Source organism: Sesamum indicum, linkage group LG8 (assembly GCF_026168435.1).
Source record: "Sesamum indicum cultivar Baizhima isolate 11 linkage group LG8, ASM2616843v1, whole genome shotgun sequence".
Lineage (NCBI taxonomy): Eukaryota > Viridiplantae > Streptophyta > Magnoliopsida > Lamiales > Pedaliaceae > Sesamum > Sesamum indicum.
In genome coordinates, this window is record NC_142664.1 from 31,689,277 (window position 1) to 31,714,781 (window position 25,505).

General features: G+C 39.0%; 7 protein-coding genes across 11 annotated transcripts; 4 read left to right on the top strand and 3 right to left on the bottom strand.

Moving 5' to 3' along the window:
* The first annotated feature begins 104 nt into the window (after positions 1-104).
* LOC105169825 (F-box protein SKIP23) lies at positions 105-2,506 on the top strand. Its single transcript, XM_011090359.3, has 2 exons — positions 105-1,531; positions 2,043-2,506. Exons 1-2 carry the CDS (start codon positions 353-355, stop codon positions 2,067-2,069), a joined length of 1,206 nt encoding a protein of 401 aa, XP_011088661.1. The 5' UTR covers positions 105-352; the 3' UTR covers positions 2,070-2,506.
* Positions 2,507-3,839: 1,333 nt separating this feature from the next.
* Positions 3,840-7,279, bottom strand: ROPGEF1 (rho guanyl-nucleotide exchange factor 1). Its single transcript, XM_011090361.3, has 6 exons — positions 7,125-7,279; positions 6,754-7,042; positions 6,190-6,306; positions 5,559-6,088; positions 4,724-5,077; positions 3,840-4,471 (listed from the first exon to the last, which is right to left on the bottom strand). The coding sequence occupies exons 2-6, from the start codon at positions 7,013-7,015 to the stop codon at positions 4,037-4,039; spliced, it is 1,698 nt and encodes a 565-aa protein (XP_011088663.1). The 5' UTR covers positions 7,016-7,042; positions 7,125-7,279; the 3' UTR covers positions 3,840-4,036.
* Positions 7,280-9,800: 2,521 nt separating this feature from the next.
* LOC105169827 (coiled-coil protein) lies at positions 9,801-12,056 on the top strand. 2 transcript variants are annotated; one of them, XM_011090363.3, is made up of 3 exons: positions 9,802-10,465; positions 10,747-10,866; positions 11,650-12,056. In XM_011090363.3, exons 1-3 carry the CDS (start codon positions 9,908-9,910, stop codon positions 11,665-11,667), a joined length of 696 nt encoding a protein of 231 aa, XP_011088665.1. In that variant the 5' UTR covers positions 9,802-9,907; the 3' UTR covers positions 11,668-12,056. The 2 variants fall into 2 exon arrangements, with proteins under 2 accessions (XP_088739233.1, XP_011088665.1); XM_088883107.1 differs by lacking the exon at positions 11,650-12,056 and having other exon boundaries at positions 9,801-10,465; positions 10,747-11,621.
* A 593-nt stretch (positions 12,057-12,649) lies between these two features.
* Positions 12,650-16,639, top strand: LOC105169829 (putative serine/threonine-protein kinase PBL21). Of its 3 annotated transcripts, XM_088884276.1 has the most exons (7): positions 12,653-13,224; positions 13,296-13,405; positions 13,482-14,277; positions 14,461-14,697; positions 14,799-14,948; positions 15,236-15,355; positions 16,533-16,639. In XM_088884276.1, exons 1-6 carry the CDS (start codon positions 12,946-12,948, stop codon positions 15,347-15,349), a joined length of 1,686 nt encoding a protein of 561 aa, XP_088740402.1. In that variant the 5' UTR covers positions 12,653-12,945; the 3' UTR covers positions 15,350-15,355; positions 16,533-16,639. The 3 variants fall into 3 exon arrangements, 2 of the variants coding, with proteins under 2 accessions (XP_088740402.1, XP_011088667.1); XR_016067039.1 differs by having other exon boundaries at positions 12,650-13,224; positions 14,799-15,037; positions 15,236-16,544; XM_011090365.3 differs by having other exon boundaries at positions 12,654-13,224; positions 15,236-16,544.
* Positions 16,192-17,742, bottom strand: LOC105169828 (GDSL esterase/lipase At5g55050). The gene is made up of 5 exons (XM_011090364.3): positions 17,496-17,742; positions 17,201-17,346; positions 16,847-17,068; positions 16,493-16,754; positions 16,192-16,415 (listed from the first exon to the last, which is right to left on the bottom strand). The coding sequence occupies exons 1-5, from the start codon at positions 17,740-17,742 to the stop codon at positions 16,192-16,194; spliced, it is 1,101 nt and encodes a 366-aa protein (XP_011088666.1).
* Positions 17,743-18,569: 827 nt separating this feature from the next.
* On the bottom strand, positions 18,570-22,046 carry LOC105169830 (L-ascorbate oxidase homolog). Of its 2 annotated transcripts, XM_011090367.3 has the most exons (7): positions 21,579-22,040; positions 21,367-21,476; positions 20,346-20,616; positions 19,805-20,253; positions 19,240-19,608; positions 19,014-19,092; positions 18,570-18,899 (listed from the first exon to the last, which is right to left on the bottom strand). In XM_011090367.3, exons 1-7 carry the CDS (start codon positions 21,711-21,713, stop codon positions 18,696-18,698), a joined length of 1,617 nt encoding a protein of 538 aa, XP_011088669.1. In that variant the 5' UTR covers positions 21,714-22,040; the 3' UTR covers positions 18,570-18,695. The 2 variants fall into 2 exon arrangements, 1 of the variants encoding a protein (XP_011088669.1); XR_002287632.2 differs by lacking the exon at positions 18,570-18,899 and having other exon boundaries at positions 19,174-19,608; positions 21,579-22,046.
* Positions 22,047-23,241: 1,195 nt separating this feature from the next.
* LOC105169831 (uncharacterized) lies at positions 23,242-25,504 on the top strand. Its single transcript, XM_011090368.3, has 3 exons — positions 23,242-23,915; positions 24,584-24,769; positions 24,956-25,504. Exons 1-3 carry the CDS (start codon positions 23,430-23,432, stop codon positions 25,247-25,249), a joined length of 966 nt encoding a protein of 321 aa, XP_011088670.1. The 5' UTR covers positions 23,242-23,429; the 3' UTR covers positions 25,250-25,504.
* Position 25,505: the final 1 nt, after the last annotated feature.

Below are 25,505 nucleotides of genomic sequence, written 5' to 3' on the forward strand. Positions count from 1 at the left end.
ATAAAAATATATAAAGTTTGGATCAACTTCTCTTTTGATTGAACGTTATTTAGAAAAAGAAAAAAAGTTTTGTGTCATCATATATTGTTGTATACAGTGCTTCTATCTATCTATCTATCTATCTTACACGGAGTTGTAGGCAGAGAGTCAGAGAGAGAGATATATATTATATTTAATTTTATATATATTTATATTGAAAGGTCTTACAATAAAAACCCATTTTCGCAGAAGCTACGGTTGGAACGTGGCATCGCTCAACAAATCCATCTCCCCCCCCTCCCCCCTCTCTCTGCAAACCAGTCCAAATCTACAGTTAATACTCTTCTCTTTTCCTTGCTTCACTCTTCATTCAATGGCGGATTGGTCTACCCTCCCCGCTGAACTCCTCAACCTCGTCTCCCAACAACTCCCCACCTCAACCGACGTCCTCCGCTTCCGTTCTGTATGCGCTACCTGGCGCGCTGCTGTTCCCCCCCCACCCACCACCGCCACCCGCTTTCCTATCCTCCCTAATTCCGGCATTTCCGACACCAGCTGGGGTTTTTACCTCTCCAAACGCACCATCTATTCTCTCCAATCGCCCCTCACCGATCATTCCTCATGGATCATCAAACTCGAACGGGATAATCCGTCCCGGATGCATCTCCTAAACCCGCTTGCGCGGTCCCAATTCAGACCCTTGCCTAACAATTTTCCCAAGCTCTTTAATTTCTTCAATGTTAGGGTTAAAGAACTTGGTGAAGAATATGCTCTTCAGTATATTAATTTTAGACCGACAGCGAATTCGATTGGAGAGGCCGGGAACCTCTACATGGAAAAAGTTGCGGTTTCTAATAACTTGGGGAATGGGTTTGTGCTTTTGACAATTCACGTGTCTGGGAAATTGGTCGTTTATAAGTCTGGTGACGAGAAATGGAGGGTTATTGATGATTTGCCGTCGCCTTATGACGATGTGATTCTTAGAGAAGGGAGATTTTATGCGGTTGATAACACCGGTAGAGTTGTTCTTGTGAATAGTCTGGATTTGAATGTGAGTCTTGTTGCGAATTCGATTTTCGGTGGTGACAAGAAGTTTCTTGTGGATTCGGATGGGGACTTGTTGTTAGTGGATATGTATTTGAGCGTTGGACCAGCAGATGATTTAGGTTTTAATGAGGGATTCGAGTTTTATGAGGAGTTTGATTGTTTTATGAGTGAGAGGACTGTGAAGTTTAAGGTGTTCAGATTGGATGAAAACGTGGGAAAATGGGTAGAACTGGCTGATTTGGGGGATAGGTTGTTGTTTCTGGGTGACAATTGTACCTTCTCAGCGCGGGCTTCAGAAATTTCTGGCGATGATAAGTATAGAGGGAACTGTATATTTTTCACTGATCAGTATTGCAATAGGGATGATGATGGGTTGTGGAAGAGCCGTGGTGTTGGAGTGTTTGATCTGGAGAGTGGGAGTATTGGGCCAATTGGTAATCACGTTGGTTATTCCAAGATGTTTTGGCCTCCTCCTGATTGGGTCTGTTCAACTGCATCCATAGAAGTAAGTTCTGGTTTCTCACGATTACCTTTCCTCCGACTTGGCCTTTACACATTTGCATAAAAGCTTTGTTTTCCATCTGAATAACTTGTTGATTCTCTTATCCTTTTAGTACAGAGTTTCCAGTGCAAGTAACTTTGAACTACTGTTTTGCAATTTACATGAGAATAGATGTAAGCCTTTTGGTCACAAAAGTTATCTCAGATGTCACAAAAGTTACAAGATCTCTGGTCCTATACCGGCGCCTACATATATGTGGAGGTGCTTAGAAGAGTTCTGGAGTGTGATTAGGGTTTTAAACCTCTGTTTAGTTCTGACATTGATTGCTTTGGGTTCCTTGCCGTAAATACTTGGCAATTTTATGAGATGAAAATCAAGTAGAAATCTCTCTCTAGCTACCATCTGAACATGGGATTTCTTTTCCTTCGGTCTTGTCTTACAGTTGCTACTAGCTAGCATTATCTTTTCCATGTAGGGGTAGCAAACTGAATTTGTTGTTCGTTCTCATTTGCAGGATGGGCTGTATCGACTGAATATTTAACATTTCAAAGTTCTGGAAATCAGGGAGATTAATAGCTGACAGTGGATGAACTGTAAGAACATACTGCAGTTGGTAGTTGCATGATTTTTCAACCTGCATCAATAATCAATCTCTTCAGTTCCAAGGTTGTACTTGGCTCCTATCATGTTGGTGATGCTGATCGACCTATGTCAGCTACTCTATGAATTGGATCATACGTTTCATTTTTCTTCATTTAGAAAATTTCATCCACCTATGACTTTGGATTTGTTATGACATGTAAACGACATCATTTTATCAGATGAAACAATGCTGAAATGTCCATGCTGTCATAATAGTTATACTGGATTGAAGTTTATGAGCATCTATTGTTGATGCAACTTTCTATCCGAATATCTTGGGGCTTTCCTGACATGTATTTTTTGTTGCAATTTTCTAATTTTCTTTTCTGAACCCAATTTTTCTCTTAAGTAGCATTCCGTGGTTCATTGCTAAGTTGTTGGACTTGGGTGAGTATTCTACTTTCATGCTGAAGCATATTGGCCGACAAGTTCAAGATTAATCCTTAAATGGCCTCAATCTCTTGCATATACTTTTTTAAGCTTCATCAATTCAATTCTAAATTAGTCTTATGTTGTGTATTATAGGCAAATGTAATAATTTGATTGATTCATGCACATCTACTTGCTAAGGCACCTCTGCTCCTTTCACAGACAGAAGAGAGAATGGCTAAAAGCCTTTTTTGAGCAAAATTAAATAGTCAACCGCCCCACTACGGGCAGAGACTAGGCTACACCTTCTTCCTCTACTGCCTTACTTATTGCCCCATTAGCTATAGCAGATTGGAAACTGGTCTTTATTTAAACTCACCTACGCCTTCTGAGCGTCCTTTTCCTGAATTCTTATGTTCACTTTGAATAGGCGGTTTGCATTCTAATTTCCTGTCAGCCAAATATGTTCAAGTCCAATAAGTTGTCTCATATATTTGATCCAGTATTGCTACTTGCTGGTTTACTGTCTCTTAAAGAACAAAGAAAGTGGCTGGCTATCATCACTTTTTTTGTTCATAAGTCAAGGATCATCTTAGTGAAGCTACTTCGGGTATTTATCTTGAAGAAGTTTCTTTTGTACTTGTGGGTATAAATGTAGAGCAAAGTTAAGGTGGGGTGAAAAAAGGGGACAATTGAGAAGGCTGAGAGCTGAAAAGTTTAGTCTGATGGCTATTGTCTGATGTTTGAGTGCATTTTATGGTCTGCCTTTAATTATCGTTTTGTGGTATGGCTCTCTAGTTGCTTCTTTTTAGGCTTTCGTTGAGTGTAATCCTCCATGATTAAGCCCTCAAATTCTCAAGGATATTGCAAATCTTTTTTATGCACTGCTGCATCAGTATAGGTTGCACTGTTGCAGGAAGTAAATCTGCAAAGATGCATCTTATTAACAGGACATTGGTGTTTGATATATCATACGCAGCGTTGTTTTTGTCTTCATAGTATGACAATGAAACCTCAGCTCTTGATATTATTTGAGAAGAAAGAACAATGAGAAACCAGACACAATCAACATCATCTGCTTGTGAGATCCACTGTTTGTTATGATTCCAAATCAGACTCCACAAATCAGAGCTTGTTTTGAAGCTTTCTCAAATCCAAATGCAAACAAGAAATTTACAGAGAAGAGCTTCAATTTAGTACGCACCCAGTTGCTAGAAACATCTATCACCAACCAAGTGCAGTTGCTAAAAACGTTATCAACAATCAAGTCCAGTAATCGACAAGCTGTAGACTAACCAAGTTCAGTTAATGGCACATACTGATTGCATATTGAAACTCCGTAACTACAGTAAATAAATAAACCTAATATTTGTATCAAGTGCTAGAAAAACAGGTCAAAACTTCAACAAGAAAATACCTAAGCTAAAGCAATATACAGGATATATAAGATGACCTTTCTCTGGTTTACCTCTCCCAACAGCAGTCAGCCAGATACTATCAGTCGCGCTCTGGTGCATCACCTGGAATTCTTCGGGAACCAAGATTCCCAGCATATGACCAGAGTTTATCCAAGTCAGCAGGCATGACTTTGTCAAACTTATGGTTCGGCACTCCTGTGAGGCCACTTTTGTTTAGAGGAGTAACGGATCTTCTTGGGCTACTGGGCAAGGGTGGGGATGAACAAAATGTTGGAGTAGCAAAAGGAGATGTGTAGGGTGTGTGTTGAATTGAAAAGGGACTTGGCGACATCTTCTTCTGAACGGGCAGGCCACTGAAACCTCCACCCCTATTGAAAATTGTCATAGACTCTGCTGCAACACAGCATTTGGTGGCATCATCTACATAAAAAACATCGTCGATCCTTGCAATTATGTTAAATGCTAGGCTCTCCATTACCCTAGAATAGCCTTCTAGAATAGCGTGCCCAACATCCTGCAGGAGAAATTAGAAAGTTTGATTGAAATTTGCATGGTAATGCAAAATAGCAATATAAATTACGATCAATGAAAATCCAAAACATATTACAAAGGGAATCTCAATATCATAGGATCAATCTGATTTTAATCCTATCTGCAGGCTGTAAGTTCTTGATTTTCAAATTAACTTCGACGTTCTGCAAGATGATGGTGTCCCTGACCACTTGGAAGTAAAAAAGAAGAGAATAAAGAACATTAGAATAACCACCTTATTGTACTGAATTTTGCTCATATCTAGTGCAGTTTGTGGAAGACCCGGAAAACGAAGTCTTAGACTATGCAAGAGCGTTTCAGCACGTTGCGCTAGAAACTGGTTTTTTTCTCCATCTGCAACAAAGCCCTTCACTTTACCACCCCAGGACTTCCGCTTAGATTTCTGAACATTAGGGTGTTTCTTTCTTTCTTTCAGCTTCCACACATGCACTGCTGCCTCAATTCTATTTGCGACATCCAACGTATGATGCTCTGATGACAAGTCAAGGCAGTCAAGAAGACATTCTGGTGAGAACTGATCAGCAGTTATGTAGCGGTAGATGATATCTCCCAGACAATCTCTTCCATTCTGCAAGAAATTTTTGTGCAAAATGAAAAGATACGAGGTTAAGGACTAATTATCTTTAAGGCCCACACAATTTTTAGCAAGAATTTTATCATGTTGTTGTAAAGAGGACAACTTAGGGATACAATGAAATGTCAAAGAACGCAATATAACTCATACTCCAAAAATGTGCAAATAATGAGAATGAATAGAATCAACCCGATTAGGCAGAGGGAAAGTGCATTGCAACTGTTTGGAAACAACAATAGACGTAGATCCTGCCAAGCATACTATCTTCATAATTACACAGAAGACATCACTACCTGAACTGTGTTTTCAAGAACACGGAAACTAGAGGGGGCATATTAGACAGTCAGTTGTGCCCACATCATGAAATACTTGATCAGTTCTTTAAACTCAAAGAAAAGGTCAGTTAGTCAGCAACACTTCCATAGATCCATCATCGATTATCAAATAGTTATACCAAGATAAGTGGAGAAATTACCTTGGGTAAGGTTTCCATGTAGGCAGTTGGAATATCCATCTCAGCCAGCACATTGCTGTTTATGGCCAAGGCTGCCTTCAATATCTGGTTTGTGCAATCTCTACACTGCTGCAACCTCTTCCTTGAATCCTCTGACAATCCCTTTCCAGGAACTTTAGGGCATGGAAGCCACCACTTCTCCTCCTGTCTAACTGAAGGCCTCCCACACAACACACCTGATGAATACTTATCACAATCATCTACAACTATTCCTCGATCAACATACCAAAACTCCGTATCCCGGAAACCATCAAGAATGCTAAGCAACATTGCATCGAGCTTCTTGAGTGCTGGTAAATTCATATATAAGTCAGAACGCGGTCTTGTTGCCATTACCTCATACGTCCCGCCACCAGGAAATTGTTGTATTGAGGGAACAAGTTCCACAATTGAATCACTCACAGATAAGAGCCATTCCATCTCTCTGCACCACATTGCCTTCTTTTGCGGAGCCATTGGCTCGAGCCTCCACAGTTCCCCAAATACAGTTGCTGGAATTATGGACAAAGATTGAGATGAAAGATACTCAGAGCACAGAGATTCCACCAGTTGGGCACAGAAAAATCATGTGGGCATGTATAAAGAGAATTACCAGAAAGATTGGTGATGGCATTTGAAATGGCTAGTGCAGTACAAACTCCTTTACCCCCTCCAGACATGTCTTCGCCAAGAAGAAGCTTAGCGAATCTTTCCTTCATCATCTCAATTTCTAAAAATGTGTCAAAATAAAACAGAAATTTCAGAAAATTATCCTGACTTTCAGAACTTAAAAAAGGAACTAGAATACATTGGTAAAAGATAAGCCAATCTACTGACTAAAACATACAATAATACGAAACAAAATGTTCGATGTACACCTATCCATTGCAGATTTATGTATAAAACAAAATCATGAAAAATAGCATAAATCACTGGAGGAATTTAATAGACGCGGAATAGATTATTGAACCCAAAAACATTTTTAACAACAGAATTGTTGTATAGCTGGGCTGCCTTTTAGTTATAGATAAAAATGGATCGCTTAATTTTAAGTTGGAAGCCACTACATTGCAACGGATTAAAAAGTAGAACACTCAAATTCTAAGTGATGTTCGTAAAGCATCAAATCTAAGTCGGTGGGTGGGTGGATAAAAGTAAGCAAGCCGCAAGGACAAACCGGACAAATCCGAACCACGTTTCTGAGGCTTCTCGTCCCAAACCACCACATCCTTGCCTCCGATCACAGGGAAACTGAATGTCGGCGTCAAGGGCGCCGAACTCCCGGTAGCAAATGGAGAAAAACCCGCGGAACTCGAGGCGCCGCCGCCCTCGTCCTCCTCTACATCACCATTGGAGCTCTCCGACTCGCTAACATCTGCGCTGAGGCTGTAGCTCCCACACCTCTCCTCGCTCCCCTCCTCAGAAGAAACACTCCCCATAGTTTAACGCTTAGATGAAGGCTACAACTGAGAGTGAAAATACAGAGATCTCAGATGATACATTTCCTTGGAGTTGAGACAGAGAAGCAAAATGTGGGTGTGGCGTTACCTGAGAATTTTGTTGTTCAGCAGCAGCAGATAAGAGTGGTGGAGAAGGAGGTGGAAAGAGTGGAAAAAGTAAAAGCAGACAATTATGAAAGCAAAGCAGCAGGTTGTCTCTCACTCTACTCAACTCTTCATCTTCCTTTCTCTCAGTATAATATAATTATATATATATGTATAGGTGTATGTAATTATGAAGTGACGGCGTTAATGTAGAAGTCGGGACTTGACGACAAAGGTGAGATTGTTGTGGTGCGCTGCAAAACGGCGTTAACAATAGTTGCCATGTCTTTGCAATGACTTGAGGACGAAATAGGTCATTTTTTTGGGTTCCCTGTCCTGTTGCCACGTGGCCAGAAGTTTTGGAATTGCACTCCCACCTACCAAAATTGTGAAATTTGCGCCAAATCAAGAAAATAAATCCAAAATACCAAGAAAAAAATATTCCATTTTTTAAAATAATCCATAAACATACCATGAGAATAAATTAACCAATGAGCACACAAATTACTTCACTTATGAGGTATATATATATATATTCATTAGACATGGATGCAAAAAGTATTTTTAATATATATAGAATGATTTTCTACATTATGTTGCTCATCGATAGTATTAGCAGTTTTCTATATTTAGTCGTACAATAACATAAAATTTCTCTATAAATACATAAGAAAATATTTAATGATATATATTTTGCAACAATCAATAAATTAAAATATAAAATTTTATGTTACTATGTCAAGGTTATTGTCGAAAATGGCCCATAACCTTATTGATAGGTCTAAGCCCATTGCTAGGACTTCTCATTTGGAAGGCTCTCAACCCCTCAGTCCACTTGTTAGCTCAACCCACTCTCCACACTCAGCCCACAGACTCGAGCCACTTGGCTTACTCAGTTGGTATTATATTTGTATTTCAAAATCTTAATTCTAATTCATTCTGTCCCCTTGTTTTTTCCACTATATGTCTCTTGGCATCTTCTCTCTCTCTCTCTCTCTGACTTCTCCTCTCCATCGATTCTCGTGTCCTCGAAAATCCTTCTCCTTCTCCTTTCTCTCCCACCGTTTTCAATGTTATACCTCTATAAAAGTCCCTCATGGCTTTTGGCTTTGAGTATCTGATTGAGAAATCCCTTCCTCTCCTTCTCCTACTTCATTTGAAACATTTTTTGTGAACCATCTTCTATGTGGCCTGGGTTTTTTCGATTGTTGTTGTTTGGGTACTAAGCAACTATGAGAGGTTGTCGGTTTTTGTGGCCGTAGATTTTTTGTTTTGGATTTTATTCTATGAGCGAACCCCCCCCCCCCCTTTTATTTCTGCAATATTATAGATTTGTAAATATATATACATATTCTGTTTAAGATTTGTTCATATTTCCATATATTGATTTGTAATCTTAAGGATTTTTCATAACCCATTATTCTTGTAATAGTTGAGTTAGGAATTTATTTTTTGGACTAACTACTGAAGGGGTTTACTTCCAACAAAGATTTTTCAAAAATTAATCCATGATATAAATAATTTAAATGTTTGCATTATGAGTCATTTGAGTATTGTCAAATATAATTTTTTTGAAAACTTTAAATTGATTTAGTAGACTATTTTCAATCGTGATAGTCATATTTTGGTGTTTTATTAATCACAAAGGAAATGTGTTAATATATAGGTAAATGTCTGATCGTTGTTTTGAGAACCAGTAATAGTCTTAATATTTGTTGAAATTATATAATCATTAGATGGAAGTCTAAAATATCAACTTTACTCATGTTGATTTTTCAAAATAAAAAATTACATAAAAAAATGACAAGATGAATTTCTTTTTTTACCCTTATTCTGAAAAATTTTAAACTAAATAAAATTATTTCATAACCTACAAGAGCATTCTAATCAGTTCATTATAAAAATTTAATGGAAATATAATGAAAACTAATTGAATTAGTTAGTTGTTGGACGGATATTAAAATTAAGGGTATTGATAATTTTACAAACGACAATAAAATATTTATAATTATATCAAATTTTAAGAGAACTCATTATAATTTACTCTTATATATTAAAATTTTATGTATATAAAGCCAACATGTTGACAAAAATTGTTGATAATCTGTAATATATATAATGAAAAAGGGGTGAATTGATGTTTCAATCATTTTGGCGTGTCAATTTCAATATTTAATTTAAAATTAATCAATTATTTTCAACTTCCCGACTCACCAAGATATTTCAAAACTACATTTGGGTTGATTGTAGTTGAGGGATGGAGCTTCTCATGGTCATGGCAATGGGCAATTAATAAGTGATTAGGTCGGGTTTCTTAATAAATTATTATGACCATCTTATCCATATTCACACCATTTTTATTATTAATGCAAGGAATTGTTTATTGATATTATTAATATCACAATTAATTCCCACCAATTTATATTTTATAATAATTAGCATGCATTCACATGCTGCGTAATAATAATAATAACCAAACCTCCCTCCCACTTCCACGCTACATTTGATCACCCCTTTTTGATTCTAATTTTCATAACTTTAAGTTATTATAATAATAATGAGTATAAGTATAGATAAAATAAATACTTATATTCGTTGGTTAATAATAGTGTAGGCCCAGGCCCAGGCCCAGTTTTGCCTTCCTCTCTTGCAGTTTAATTCATTGGTCTATACAGCCTTGCGTCTTCAGCTCATCCACTCCATTTCCTATTCCTAACCCCTTCAATAACCTAATTCCTAAATTGTTTCCTCTCAAATTTCATTTTCTCAGGGAAATAGTCGTTCAAAATGCCGAAGAAAATGGGAGTGAATAGCAAAGCCGAAGCGGCTAGGGCTCGCAAGACCGCCACCGAGGCCGATCGAAAAGAGCGCGAGGCCAGAGAAAAAGAAGAACAATACTGGCGCGAAGCCGAGGGAGCCAAGTCTCGAGCCGCCAAGAAACGCGAAGAGGAAGCCGAGAAGCGAGCCGAGGCCGCCGCCAAGAAAGCCGAGGCTCGCCGATTAGCCGATCAGGAAGCCAAGGATCTCGAGAAAAGCATGAAGAAGCCCGATAAGAAGGCCAATAGGGTTTCAGTCCCTGTGCCTAAAGTCACGGAGGCGGAGCTGATTCGCCGCAGGGAAGAGGAGCAGGCGGCCTTGCAGCGGCGCGCGGACGAGGATAAGAAGAAGCAGAATCGTATTGCGGATGAGGAAGAGTACGAAAGGATGGTGAGCGTGGTGAATACTAATCGTGATGATGCTGTTATTGAGGCAAGAACAGTGGACGAAGCTATTGCGCGGATGACGGTCGCGGATACTTTGCCAGTAGATAAGCATCCCGAGAAGAGGCTTAAAGCTTCGTTCAAGGTATGAATTACAAGTCTGGTTTTCTTGACTTCTGTATTCTTTTTTTTTTTTTTCTGATTTCTGTCAAGAATCATGATTAGTTAGTTGGTTAACTGTATTATTCAACAAGGGTAGTCACTATTTTAGGTGTTAATATTGAAATGTTGCCATGAAAAATCACTTCTGATGTATTCTGTTAGTTGGCGGTTATGTCATTGTCACATTTTATCTAATATTCATATCTTGGTGTTCTGGTTTACTTGTGTATTGCATGCCTTTTTGCTAAACTTTTATGTTTTCAGGCTTTCGAAGAAGCTGAGCTTCCTAAACTGAAGGAAGAGAAACCAGGTCTAACACACACTCAATACAAGGATATGATTTGGAAACTCTGGAAAAAATCTCCTGACAACCCCCTTAACCAGGTGAAAAGTGATTTATATTGAATAAGATAGTTGCAGTATCATGCTCTTTTGGTGATCGTAAGATGACTTACCTCATGTATAAGCAAAGAATTATGGTTATGCAATCACTTTTGAGTGTTGAGGGAAGTATATCGATGTTTTTGTGTAGATTTTGCTTGGATCAATTACTTGGTATTAAGATATATTATCAGATTAATGTGGCCTTCAGAATTGTCTCTATCTTTTGATCTGTCTACCTGTGAACTGCTGCCCTGAAAAGGGATAGCATGATTGTACAATTCAGAGGGTTGAGGTGATGAGATCGTATATTCATTGGCCAGTAACAACTTGTTACATATAGAAGGGGAAAAGAGTGGAGTTATTGCTGCATTTGGCATAGAATGCAATATAAGATTGCACCACTTTTGATGACATGTTTTCATCCATCGACAATGATTTAGCACATTGAATATTCTTACAAAATACTCTGTCTTCAATGTTCAATGGTAAAATAAAGGTCCATGATGAAACATTGGACTTTACGTCCACTCATGTTCATCATAAAGGACAATGAAGAATAGAAACATCCAATGTTGATATGTAGAGTGTTTGTGTAGTAGCTTTTTAGGTATTATCTTTTCCTCCTTTCCCCCTTCAAATTTGCAAGTGTTGATCCGTGTTCTTTGACAGTGTGCAGAGCATTTTGGTTGCTTCAATTTTTTGTACAATTGTTATGAAATCATACCTCTGAAACCATTCTGTTTTGTTTTGTCCTTTTTTTCCTTTTCCAATTTGAATATGCAGATTGCTGACAGGTCGTGAGATCATCTTGTCATGAGAAGCCTGGTAGTTTTCCTTTATGGGCAGAAAGTAAGCTGCAGTTTCATGTCTGTCTGAGCATATTCTGATGATTACGGAGACAGCTTTCGCCTCCTGCTTCTCTCCTAAACTTGCAGTACCCATTTCAACTTGACACAATTGGTTGAGATAATAAACTGTACCCCATAAATCAGTCTGAATAAGTCCTTGTGTAATTATATGAAAGCAATTAAGACACATTTTGGTCTTGGCAGTAAATGACTGCATGTAATGAGATTTATTTGACATGTAAAGAGAATGGTTGAAAGATATTATTGCTTCTATTAAAGACAATTCTAATATTGTAACCTTGCTAGTTTGATGTTAATTTTGACCCTTGGTGAGTTTGAGAATCTTGATGCAAGTTGTTGTTGGACATTTTTCGTAATCACTCTCTACCATGGACAGCAGCATGAGGCTTTTGGTTTAATGCAGTTTGTGTTTACTTCTGTTACATAGGACATGATATTGAGAATCTTTATGTTATTTACTGAGATTATCTCTCAACGTCATAGGCCATTGGATTGGTGAAAGCTTGCTGTTAGTTTGGTTTAACTGCATTTCCTGTTGTCTTGGATGTCAACTGAGTTTGGATCCAACTTTACCCATTTGTTGTCAACAGTATAAGGTTTGCAGCCCTGCATGTAATAATACCATTCATGTGTTGTTGCCATGACATTGTATTATGAAATCGGGCCTCAGCCTGTTTGGATGGTCCCCTTCTGGTGTTGTGGGGCTGTCCTTAAAGGGCATATTAAGTTGTCATTCCTGGACCGTGGTGCAAAAGGTAAAGAAGAACAGAGCACGTTTTTGTTAATGACGTTAAAACATGCAACTAGTGCGTACACCTATGATAATGATTGCGCCAACCTTAAGGAATTCACATGGAGCAGAACTCCATGAAGATTTATTTCTTTCGGAGAAGTAGTTCAGCCCGCTGATTTGCGATTGCCGCCTGCTTGAATTTCGTGCTGTATTTAGTTAGGGCTTCCATACCAAACATCACTAAATGGTTAAAGTGGTCCCCTACAGAACCCTTAATGGTGTGAGCTCCAATATCGAGTTCAGATCTTAAAGAGTGCCCGTATGAAAACAAAACGGTTAAAATGATCAAACAACTGGACGTGATGCAAAGGTGGTCACATCTCCAATTCAAGTTAAGAAAAATTTGAAAAGGACTAGCAACTCGACACTAATATCTTGAATCTGGACGGTTTAGAAGAGTGTAATTCCTGCCATGGGATGCCTCCCCTTTCACAGGAATCCCTGCTGCCTGTTATGGACGGAAACCTGAGCATGACACGAGGAATATTGTGTCGGTCAGGGACCCAGGCTGTGAATGGAAGAAGAATAATTGTTGGCTTAAAATCTGACAATTGCAGTAGGGAAATGCTGCTCCGGGTATGCAGTATGGTAGTTGTGCGAGGGGACAGCATACTTGCTGTTCATGTGGAGCAATCTGATGATACTTTCGATCCTAATACATTTCACATCCATGAAGATCTCTGTAAATCTAAGCAGGTTCGAATGTCTCGTTTAGAGATTTTATAGATGTTATATTGTTTGATTGCTTCGCTTGATGTTGTAATCAGGTGGAATTTGAAATCAAGATTTGTACTGGATGCTGCTACATAACAGAACTGAGCCACCAAGTCCGGGTAACGCTTGCAACGATTCTTGTAGTTGGATGCAGCAGAAAATGGTAACAAAAACACTGCAAACAAGACAGATATAGAATCCAACAGATTGTAGCGTTTTTAACAGTTCAATTTCTGCAGGCCAAAAGATTCGATGATTGCCAAATGCCAGAAAGCAATGCCTCCTACTTGCCAGCTTCTAGTAATAGATAATGGAGGGAAAATCATATTCCAGAAGATGGGAACTTCACAGCAAGGTTCAGCCTCCAGAAATTATCGAACTTGCCTTTCATCTATATCACAATCCAGCTGCTGTGATCAGTCAGGAACTAGACCTGTCATCAGAAAATTCTTGTCGATGCCTTCTTCATCAACAGCTTCAACACCGCAGCAAAGTGAAAGTGAAAAATTCATCACTGCCAAGACTAATCAGCAACTCCATTATTTTTCTCCGAAATTCAGCCAGAGATTGGCTATGTTGGAAGTGAAGGGCCAAAACAGGTGGTTCACGGTTGAAGAACTTAACAATGCAATGGAAAGCTTCGGTTCCAATGTGTTGATTGGAGAAGGTGCACATAGTCGAGTTTATCAAGCCATCCTTGAAAATGGTCAGGCTGTGGCAGTGAAGGTTCTTAACACCTCCCGATTCTCTGAGGAATTTTTTTTTCAAGAAGTGGATATATTGAGTGGCTTGAAACATAAAAACATAGTCCAACTTCTTGGACACTGTTACAGTAAAGAAATGCTAGCAATTGTTTACAACTTACACAGTTCAAGTCTGAAGCTAAGGCTTAATCAGTTGAAATGGAGTGGGAGGATACAGATTGCATTTGGTGTCGCCAAGGCATTAGAGTACCTCCATTCTTGCTGTCCTCCGATTATACATAAAGCTGTAAATTCATCTAATATCCTCATGTCGGAAGATGGCGAGCCACATGTAGGTGCTACTATTTGTTCTAAACAATATTCAGTCCTTTGAGCTATTATTTATCTTGTTAAGGTTGCAGCGGTTGACAAGTTTTTAATTTCTCATTCAATCACTAAAGAAAAGCAAATCACAAAATAGAAAAAGTTGGAATGTCTGTATATCATGATAAGAACTTATGTTTTCAACTTCCAGTTGTCAGGTTTTGGAGCTGCGAAAGTACAATTGGTTACCCATCGGTCGTCAGCACATAAAGAGACAACTCATGTTATTGAGACATTAGGATATTTGGCTCCGGAGTACGCAATGTATGGCAAAGTTGATGAGAAGATAGACGTGTATTCTTACGGGGTGGTGTTATTGGAACTGATCACTGGAAAAGAAGCTGTTCAAGCAAGTCCGGCATCACATCAAGAAAGCTTAGTGCTTTGGGTAACTAAACTTGAATTTGAGTCGTTAATAGCCAACAGAAGTTTCTCAGTTCCTTTTTGTTAATTTTCTTTCACCCTGTTAAATGCCAATTACATTTACAGGCTCGGTCCCTGCTGACTTGTGGTCTATGTGAACGACTGATCGATCCCAGCCTAAATGGAGACTACAACAAGGAAGAGATGAAAGCAATGATGAATGCAGGACGCCTCTGTCTCTTGCATTCATCTTCTAGAAGGCCAACGATGAAAACCGTACATCATCTGAACTTCCAATACTAGAACTAGCAGCCTTATAAGTCACTTGTTTCTTATCTTATACAGAACTGCCATTTTATATAGTGGTAAACAACCAATCTCATTAGGATATATCAGATCCATCCATCAATTTACTATGAAATTTAATTTACCTTCAAGACATAGTTTGATAATTTATAGATTTCGGGGGAAAAAAAAAAAAGGCTAGCTAATTCCTTTGAGTGCATATTGGTAAAAGAAGTAATCAACTTTTAATATATAAATATACTTTGTTTTCTCGGCAGATTTTGCATATTCTTGAAGAGGCAAACCCCATGTTGAAGATGCAGAATAAAGAGAGAGATGCTTGGCCAAATTTGATGCAAAGAGGAGAATCAATTTTGCAGATACCGCCATAATATTTGGTATTGATCTACATGGAAATGAGGGAGTCTCCTTCCAGCTATGTTTATCTTCTCCACTGCAGACATGCTTTCATTTCTGTTATTAGGAATAAATTGATTGTTGTTAACGTGAAATGCCACATATCAATTCATGTGGGGAACTTCAATTATTTAATCTAATTTCAAGTAGCATAGATTGGCATGTTTCAGTTGGTAGCAATATTAGGTAATACAAACAGATTACGTAATATTTTTCAGAAGCCTGTCTATAAGTAGTGTTTTAGTGAAGAATTATAGAGTCAAAACCGGCCTTCAACTTAGTTTTGGCTGCTTTTATCCAACTCTTTTGACTGGATCATTTCTTTTGAAGCAATTGACAAGACTGTTTCCAAATTCTTGAAGTTGAGGACAAGAAGAGAGTTCTAATGCTTTTTCACTAATATGAATGCATATTGCTGCTTGTTTTGGATTGTATTTAGCACTTGGGAGTTCTGGAAGTGCATATCTTTTGAACAGGGTTGAGAAAAGAGTCTACCTCTGATAAATACTTGCACATTGATGAAGATCCAATGTTAGTACACTGAAGACAGAAGAAACGAAAAATAGAAGGGACTCTTCAATTCTGTGTTGATGAAGATAAAAAGAGACTAAAGAGTGTAAATCAGTAAAAAAAAAAAAAACGATTCTTAAAAATGAAAATGGTTAACTCTGGATGCATAAAATTACGAACGAAATTCTCCAGCATAATGCAATTTAGTGTTTTCTTCTCACCAGTGACAGGATCAAACATGATAATGATCTCTGGCAGTTCACTTATTCTGGAAAAGTGTACTAAAGGGTGAACAAATCTTCTGATGCTAATAGTCCTTAGCCAGTTGAGAAAAATTAATTGGTGATACATAATATGGAGGACCACTGTAGAGTGTTTGTGCTGCCAAGAAAGCAGCTCTCTTTGTAGGGTGGAACTGATCCCAGAACAAATACTTACGTCGATCTGGGCAAAGTGGTGCTGTTGAGTTGCAAGGGCCTTCTGAGTTTAGAATTCCATATCCACAACATGCTGAATCCACATTATCAAATCCTAAGACAATGGAAAAGTCGGAACAATATCAGCAAACAAATAAAGTCATGAAGTCATATACTGTGTCAATTGCTTACCGTGGGCTTGTGGATTGTTTATGACATCCATTGTCATTAGGTATCCATTTCCGAGCGAGTACTTAAATCCTGGAAGCTGTGAGCTGATGTTGACTAAAAGGGTGTCAAGTGCTGAGTGGAAGGCCAAGGCGAAATCATTCTCTGGAGGAAAGCAGCCATCAACACCATTGATAAGTTTCTGGAGGAGTCTCTGAGATGGGCAACAACCCACAGGTGGCACACTTATGATACCGAATTTCCTTGCCCCGAGCGTGTACAAATTCTAGTACCATAGAGACAAAAATTAAATATCAGTGTGCGAAACTTATTTGATGCTAATTCTTGAAAGTGGATTAGGTTGGTAACTTGTCTCACCGTGATGTGGTTTGAATACGCCGAGATCAGAATGCCAATGAACTGATCTCTGGGCATTGTACTATTGGTCATAAAATAGCCAAAAATGTCATTGCTCCCAATACTGATGAAGAACATAGATTTAGAGAGCAGTGTTTCTGTTGCTGTTGAGCCTATCAGGGCAGTGAGATTATCCTTTACTGTAGAAAGTTGACTGATCTGCCGTGATAAGGGCACGATGCTCTATTGGAAATACAAACATGTAAAGAGAATAAGAGAGTATGCTCATGCTTTAAAGAAAATGCAGTAAAACTACTTTGCTAACAATTTTAACCTTATTGTTTATTGAATTTTGTAACAGATGATAGGCCTCACCATGTTTGGACCTGTTATGTCAAGAAGGCCAGAACCAGCTGAGGCAAAGTTTACACCTTTCAACAGATGCTTTTGGAAATGATTGGATTTTAGTGTCAGAAGAAACAGAAATGGTGGTGGACTTCTCTTCAGCCCAAAGAACCTGGCTGAATGATAAACATTGCAGAAAAAATGTCAGCATATAAGATGCTTGCCAATCTTCAGTGTTCATACATAACATAAGACATGCAAGTATTTTGATAAGAAGATGACTAGCTTCAATATGATCTTATTGATGGTATGATATTACACTAACCGACGAAATCAGCACTGTTAAAGCCATTGCTGAACCTTCCAGTTGGCCTCATATGGGGAAAGTCTATGCCATAGTGAGAGAAGTTGGCTCTCACCTTACTCCCTGGCAAATAAGTATTGGTCCCGACATCTGCAGTGGAGTCCCCCAGAATGAAAATGGTGGGCTGTGTTTCATCAGCTGAGTGAGGGATGACATTGACCAAGATAAAGAATAGACAAAGAAATGGAGAAATATGTATCTTAGCCATATGGAAATAAGGCTGGACCAATGCTTTCTAAATTCTCTGTCTATGTTATGTATATCAAAGGCCCAGAGAGTTTTCTTAACCCCTGGGCACTTCAATTGCGAGTTTAGGGGCCCTTTTATGCATTAGAGTTTGCTAAAGTTCAAGGAGGTACGATGAAAGGATCATGTTCTCACACAAGTAGACATTTTACAAGAACAAGGAATTTAAGAAATGTTAATCATCAAAGTATGTCCTTATTCAAGAGGTGTCATTATTTGACCATTGAAAGCATCAGCCTAATATTTTTTGCTCTGAGAACGTCGCAACAAGGCGGCAGAACAGACATGAATACAGAAAAATATTGCTGGTTTAGCCTTGTTATAATAATGACCAGGTCAAATTTCCCAGAGTCAGTGATGATGTAATTCTCCCGAGGTTGCTACAGAGATCTCTGTTTGTTTAGAAAGAAAAGGTCAGTTTGTTGACTGCGCTGAGTCTCTAATTAAAAGGCTTTGTTCAAGACATAATATGGAAAACGCTTTTGATCCTCATGTACGATGAAAACAAGAACATATTCCAATTCATATGGGAATTCCAGAACCTAGAAACTGCTCAAACAGCTTTGCAAAGTTACGCATTGTGAACTTCACAGGTTAGTTAGCTGGCGATTCGGTTAAATCATTGATTTCAATAGCCTGCTTGCCATCTATCACAGTAGAACAATGTTCCAGGTCATCTAACAGTAGCTTTGGATATTACACAAGTTTATTGACTTTAAAAGATAATACACAAATTCTGCTGTATCCCTCTGAATATAATCTACTATTGTTTAAGATGAAACATAAAAGAGTTCCAAACCCATTAAACTTTTCTCTTCTTCTCCTTCATTTATTTGCCAGAGTTGTAAAAGAATATTGTGATTGTACGCAATTCTTTAAATTGTACAAATGGTTTATACATGTATAATGGAAGTATTATGAGCGCTTGCCATCAGCTCGTCCACAAAGCAGAGCGTTCTGTGGAATGGCATACTCATCCCTGAAAGACCGGACTGGCGTATAAACACGCAGATAAAACTGTTGGCCCAAGTATTGCCGAGCCCAATACTCGCTCCTCAGGTTCCACATTCCTACATTGTCAAGTGCCACATAAATTGCTGTCCATGACTTGGGATAAACCTGTAATTCACAACAAGAGAAATAGTTTAAGGGACTTTGCTTTAAAAAAGAACAAATCTGGTTAATCAGCAATGCTGTTGAAGTCAATAGTTAAAAATAAATATTGATTCTTACTTGTGTGGTGGAGCGTGAAATGGCATCTACCAGATTATACTGTTTCCGGCTGCTAGGCGTCCAAGAACCTCCATCCATCCTGCAACAAATGATTTTCTAACTTTACCAGACAGTCCTTAGAGAATATAACAAATGAAAAGAAACAAAGAATAGTTTTCACGCTTTCGGGCGGCCAAAAAGATGCGAATTGGTTGGAAAAAGTCATGCATTTCCTAGACGGGCTCACCCCACTACAAAGAAAGAATATCCATCAAGATGCCAGCTCTGGGTGATGTTTTCACGGTTCTCAAACACTATCTCGACAAATGCTCTGTAGTCTGCTCCCATGACTGATGTGTCGAGCCGAATTCCTCTGCCCCTGGGGGGGTAGTCAGAAATGCTTCCCACACGGAACACCCCACTGATATTATAATAGTCCGCCAGCTTGAGAGGCGTGTCAGCGTGAACAAATGAAACACCGTTCACTGCATACCGTTGCTTGCCATTCACTATACCAGGTAAGTTGGCCAGTCTGATAGTTCTGCTCACATTGATTTGGCCATAGTGGTATGAACCTTGAGGGTTTGGCCTTGGTCCACTGGCTGTCAGATTCGTCCTGAAAAAACAAAAAACGTCTTCATGCCTCTGCTCTGTAGATGAACTATAGAATTTAATTGTGTGAAAATTGTTATTTCTTGTCTTTGTTTCTTCTTATTTGACCACTTCACAACCATGCACCTATCTTTCAATTTCACAACAGAAGTAAACCAAGATTGTAATTGGCAGCCGCTGCTAGAACGTTGTCGAGATACCTGATGGAGCGAGCCTGGTTTAGCGACCACTGAATATCAGTGGTAGGTCCAGGGGGTGGAGGGCCGGAAACGGGCTTTCTGGAGTTGCTGTAGTGAAGAACGGCGGTGGTGGTGAGGACCTGGTCGGTGAAACGTGTAGATACGGCAATGTAATAGTCCTGAGCTGGCTGGTCCGCGGTGACTAGAACAGAACAGGACTGGCCAACATGTACGTCCAGGGAGGATACAGTGGTCTGCACAGTGTGAGTGCCCTCCACTTCAACCAGCTTCATCTCGTGTCCCTGAATCCTGAAGTTGAGTGAATCCCGGAGCCCGACATTTGATATCCTCAACCTGTATGTTTTCCCTGGTTCCACTGTGAACCATGCACTATTATTTCCACGCCCGTTGATGAGGATTCCATCAGGAAAAGCAAGCATCTTTCCCTGGTCTAAAATTGACTTCAAAACCTGCAATGTTGGGATAAGACTCAGACCTGTTGGTAGTGTTGATTTAAGAGACGTAACTTAAAAATGAATGATATAGTTTGGAGAATGCATACGTTGTGATTTGTCTTGTACCAATCTCCAATGAGAAGGGTGAAATCCCCGTGGGGTTCAGGGAAGGGGACAGGGATTCTGGGCCTGCTCAGGATCCTAATCCCACCAAATCCACCAGCTGCTTTGTGGAATGCGAGGGATGGGAAATAGTAAAAGCTCCCAATTTGATCTTTCATTTGCATAACGTAGGTGAAGTTCTTGCCAGGAGGAATTGGACATGTTGTCCCATACACTCCGTCTTCGAATGAATTCTTCCTCTGCTGCACTCCGTTCCTGTTTTAACACAATGCCAACAACAGCAACAACTCTGTTTTCATCAGCATCTCTCATTTTAACTTAACAACCCAATAGGCTAATTAAAGCCCATGACATGTGGACTGTTTCACACTCGCCTGCATTTATATATTAATTATTACTCAACTTGTTGCCCATCTCCACCAAATTTCATTTCAATTTATGTGATGTTTAGGTTGTGGTCACGAGATTCAGGAATGTACTTTTACAGGCTTATTTAATCTGCTCTGCTCTTAGACACTTTAACATGTCATTTTCACACTCATTATCATTCCAGAATTACACTTATCATTCTTTATTATTTGGGTAACCCCAAAACAAAGAATGAAATTTTTTTAACTATAATTAATGGTGACCTATATTTGTTGCTGCCTAACTTATCACAAATTCAACATCAGCATAGGTGGTAGGTAGGTAACTGTATTGGATTTTCTAATCCAAACTACTTGTATTTTTGCACCACGCGTATATAAAATTTTCCTACATATATACTTTTTTTGAATATAGTAGAGATAGAGTAAAATTTTATGTAGAAAATCGAATACAACTGTAATATAAATTAAAGAAGCCAAATAGTTAGTTTAGCAAGAGGACAAATTATAGACACTAGATGATTGTGACAACACAAATTGTACACGTAAAGGGTAGTTAATTGCACATGAAGGAATAATGTTTACCATTTTACAAGATAACTAAGTTATGGGTGGATCTGATGTGGAGGAGGATTACCAGGAGAGAAGGAATGGCTCCGGCAAATTATTGTACACGTTGACTATGATATTATCGTTGGTCACTGCATATATATCAGGTCCAGGAAACTGGCCATTGATCAGAATTCCCTGCGCTCAAATAGGAGAATAATCATGTCATATAAAAGATGATGAGTTTGTTGCAATAGAAGACTAGTGCGAAATGAAGGGTATAGGTAGGATGAATGAAACCTGTTGGCGAACACCCAAAGGATAAATGTCAGCATAGGTGATATTCCAAGTGAAGAACCTGTAAGGATCTTCAGCATTCACATGATAGCAAATTAGAAGGGCAAGTATTATTATAAGTTGCCACATTCTTGACATAGGAGAGAAAGGCGAATATTGGACCAAGTGTAGAGGGAGTTATGATGGAAGAAGGCATTTAAATAGGCGTGTGTGCATGCAAAAGGAAAACAACTGTATTATTATTATTATGATTTGAAAAAGGAAAGAAATATGAACTGGAAACAGAAAGAGATGCGTTAGGTTGATGGAAATGGGATTGAATTTTGTGTATGAAAAGAAGAAGTAAAAGGCGTGAAGAAATAGATGGGAATGGGTTGAGACTTGAGGAGACTGCTTAATTACTAGCATTATAATTATGAGTAGCGGAGGGGGGACGAAAATGCATGCTATTGCTGCCTCTATTTCATTAACACCTTGTGTTGTTGAAATCACAAGAATGCCCCTTCTCAATCAAACATTTCACCTCTATCTATATATACTTATATTATTATTTGTTTTTGGGTGGGGGGGGGGGGGGGCGGTTGGGACTTGAGTGTGTATTTGCATTTTCTTTTTTAGCTGGAAAAACTTGGGAGGTCCGTGATTATTGACGGGACACACGGAATTTGCATGCGGCTACGCGTAATGATATTGCCAACACTCCACGCTGCACCTTTTACGTACAGGCTACAGCTCCATCCTCCACATTTCCAACCCATGTCTTTGTGTTAATATAGGAGTTTTACATTACATATTGTCATTATGGATGCATGCATCTTCATTTCACTCCTAATTCTCTATCTCTTCTCTACTTGCCTTTTTCTTAATACATATATACATGATTCCAGTTCTATACCACTATTCTTTTCTTAATTCAACAAACTTCAAATTATGTCATCACCACAAGTCTTTTGTGTTGATGTTAGATGTATCGATATTCTACATTCAAAACTATTTAAATTTCTTAATTATTAGGCTTTCCATCTTTTATAGCCCAATATGGCAAGACAAAATTGGGCTTATGATACCATACCCCTCACTCCATTTTCTCAAGTAGGTAGCTTTTTTCTTTTGCACATCATTGGGCTTTACATTATTACTTGTTTGTAAGTTGCTCATGGCCCAACCCCACCTCCACCTGATATTATTAGTACGGAAAAGAAAAAATACCGTATGTTGAGAAGCTGATTTTCAGTCAAATCCCATCTAAATATGCTCAAACACCGTCTCCCTGTTTTGTTTATTTATTTCCCTCGTGCCCCAAAATCCGATGGTCTATCTTTATGGTGATTTACAAACCGAATCGCTTTCCAAGAGCGTCGGTCTCACGCTCCCACAACACACTCACCAGTCACCACCACCTCACCTCAGTAAGGCTATATGCATGTATGTATGTTTCTGACCAGGAAATTATGTGGGGTGCACAACTAGAACACGAACACAACACATTCAATTCAAAGGCAAACACAATCCATAAAGCACTGCGATCAGCGTCAGACAGACTCCCCTTCCTGAAAAAATTACATAGACAAAAACGATAAATATAAGCGTAAATTTCACGCACAAGAAGACGTATTAACCTCGGAATTCACAAAACTATGGGACAAACAAACCCATCCAAGAATCCAAAATAGAAATTCATTAGCGCGGCCCACTTTTTCAAAACCTTCCGTCTCTGTCTCTGCATTAAACCCATTCCCTCACTTTTTCTTCTCCTTGTTGTAGTAACTACACTACATTCACATTTCACACCTCCATATTTATTGCACACTTCCTCTCCTCTTTCAATTTTCATTCTTCGAGGAGTAAAAGGGAATGGGTGTGGCAATGCATGTCAAATCCGACTCTGAGGTAACCAGCATTGAAGCCTCAACGCCGCCGCGTTCACCCCGGCGCCCGTTGTACTACGTGCAGAGCCCATCCCACTCGCAGCACGATCTTGAGAAAATGTCATACGGGTGGAGTCCTTTCGGGTCACCCACCCACCATTTCCAGTACCACTGCTCCCCGATTCACCATTCACGTGAATCCTCCACTTCAAGATTCTCTGCCTCGCTGAAAAACCCAAGAAACTCTGGTGGAGGAGTTGCCGGGTGGCGGCGGATGCAGAGGAAGTATGATGAGGTTGGAGATGAAGCGGAGGAAGATGAGGAGGGGGAGGGGGAAGATGAAGGCAATGATGGGGGGCAAATGAGATTTTATGCGGTGTGCTTTCTGTTGTCGTTTGTGGTGCTTTTTTCTATATTCTCCTTAATTCTCTGGGCTGCAAGTTTAGCTTACAAACCGAGGATAGTCATGAAGGTCAGACCAAATTTTGATTTTTCATGCGTCTTCCTCTTCTTTCTTTTCTTCTGGTGTCTTGTTGTATAGAATCACTAATACATGAGCTGTGTGCAGCAAACCAACGAGTCGAATCAAGATTCGATTTTGGTTCTTTGTGCTTTCTTTTTCCTTATAGTTGTCCTATGAACCTTCCGAGTTAACTCAGTGTCTAAAATCATACAAGTATGGGCATATCCACCAGTCATGAATGAAAAAGATTCTATGTTTGCTTCGAGTCCACTTGGTCCTCCGTCTTGCCATTATGGAAAACATTTATTGTATTACCGAAAATAATCTTTTTTGCCTAAAAAGGAAAAACTTTCATGTTTTACCCTTTGTGATTTACCTCGATTGAGGCAATGCAACAGTTCTTGCTATATACCCCAAGTTGTTTTCTCAAATGGGTACATACATGTGAACTGGTCATCATGTGGTGGAGGTAATAATTACTGGTGATGATTGAATTAGGAGAATATTAATATATTAATATTGTTTTTCATGAATGAATGTAATATTATATATTAATGAGGGAATAGTGAAGATAAAATTTCTTACTTTGTGGCGCTCTCACCATAAATTACAACTGCAATCGTCTTTTTGGTCAGTCTGCAGTTTTTAGTTGAGTACTTTGATGTGGTCTGTTACAGAGCATTTCTTTCGAGAATTTCAATGTACAAGCTGGAATGGATGCCACAGGGGTGCCAACGGATATGTTAACTTTGAATTCGACGGTCAAGATCTTTTATAGGAATCCATCAACCTTCTTTGGTGTCCACGTCACCTCCACTCCTCTTGAGCTTCACTATTTTGATCTCAAAGTTGCTTCTGGTCATGTAAGTGATATAAATTGTGATGAAAAAAGAGTTTGGACGCTTACTTTTGTATTGCTGATGATATTGAATTCTAGTGTCCATTTGCTGTATGAACAAAAAGTATGCTTAATTTCCCTGTTCCAACATTTTGCTGAAACTATTCTAGTTTCTCTCCGTAATGCCTTGTACGTATGATGAATTGAACAGATGAGAAAGTTCTACCAGTCGAGAAGGAGCGACAGCAAAGTGATAGCAGTGGTTGAGGGGCATCAGGTGCCGCTTTATGGGGGAATTCCAGTGCTGAATAGTGCTAAAGGTCATCCAGAGAGCATGTCTGTGCCATTAAATCTGACATTTGTTGTGAGATCAAGAGCCTACATTTTGGGGAGGCTGGTAAAGCCCAAGTTCTATCTCAGTATCCTTTGTGGGGTTACTATGAGAGGTAACCATCTGGGCAAGCCTCTTAATCTCACCAAATCTCAATCTTGTATTTATCATTAGGCATTCCCAGTCTCTGAGAGGTGATCAATACTGCGTGCCCCTCCTAATCCTATAGCAGAGCTGATTCTTGTAAATAATTTTTAGCAGACTTTGTTTCTTTACTTGGTCATTTCTATGCAATAAGTATGTATGAACTTCAAATATTAAGCAAGTGTTGTGATTTCTTGCAATTGTTTGTGGTTGTGGGGATCTTAACATGAACTTAATGATGAAGCTATTTGATAGCCATATCTTAATTGCCATCTTGTTATCTAAG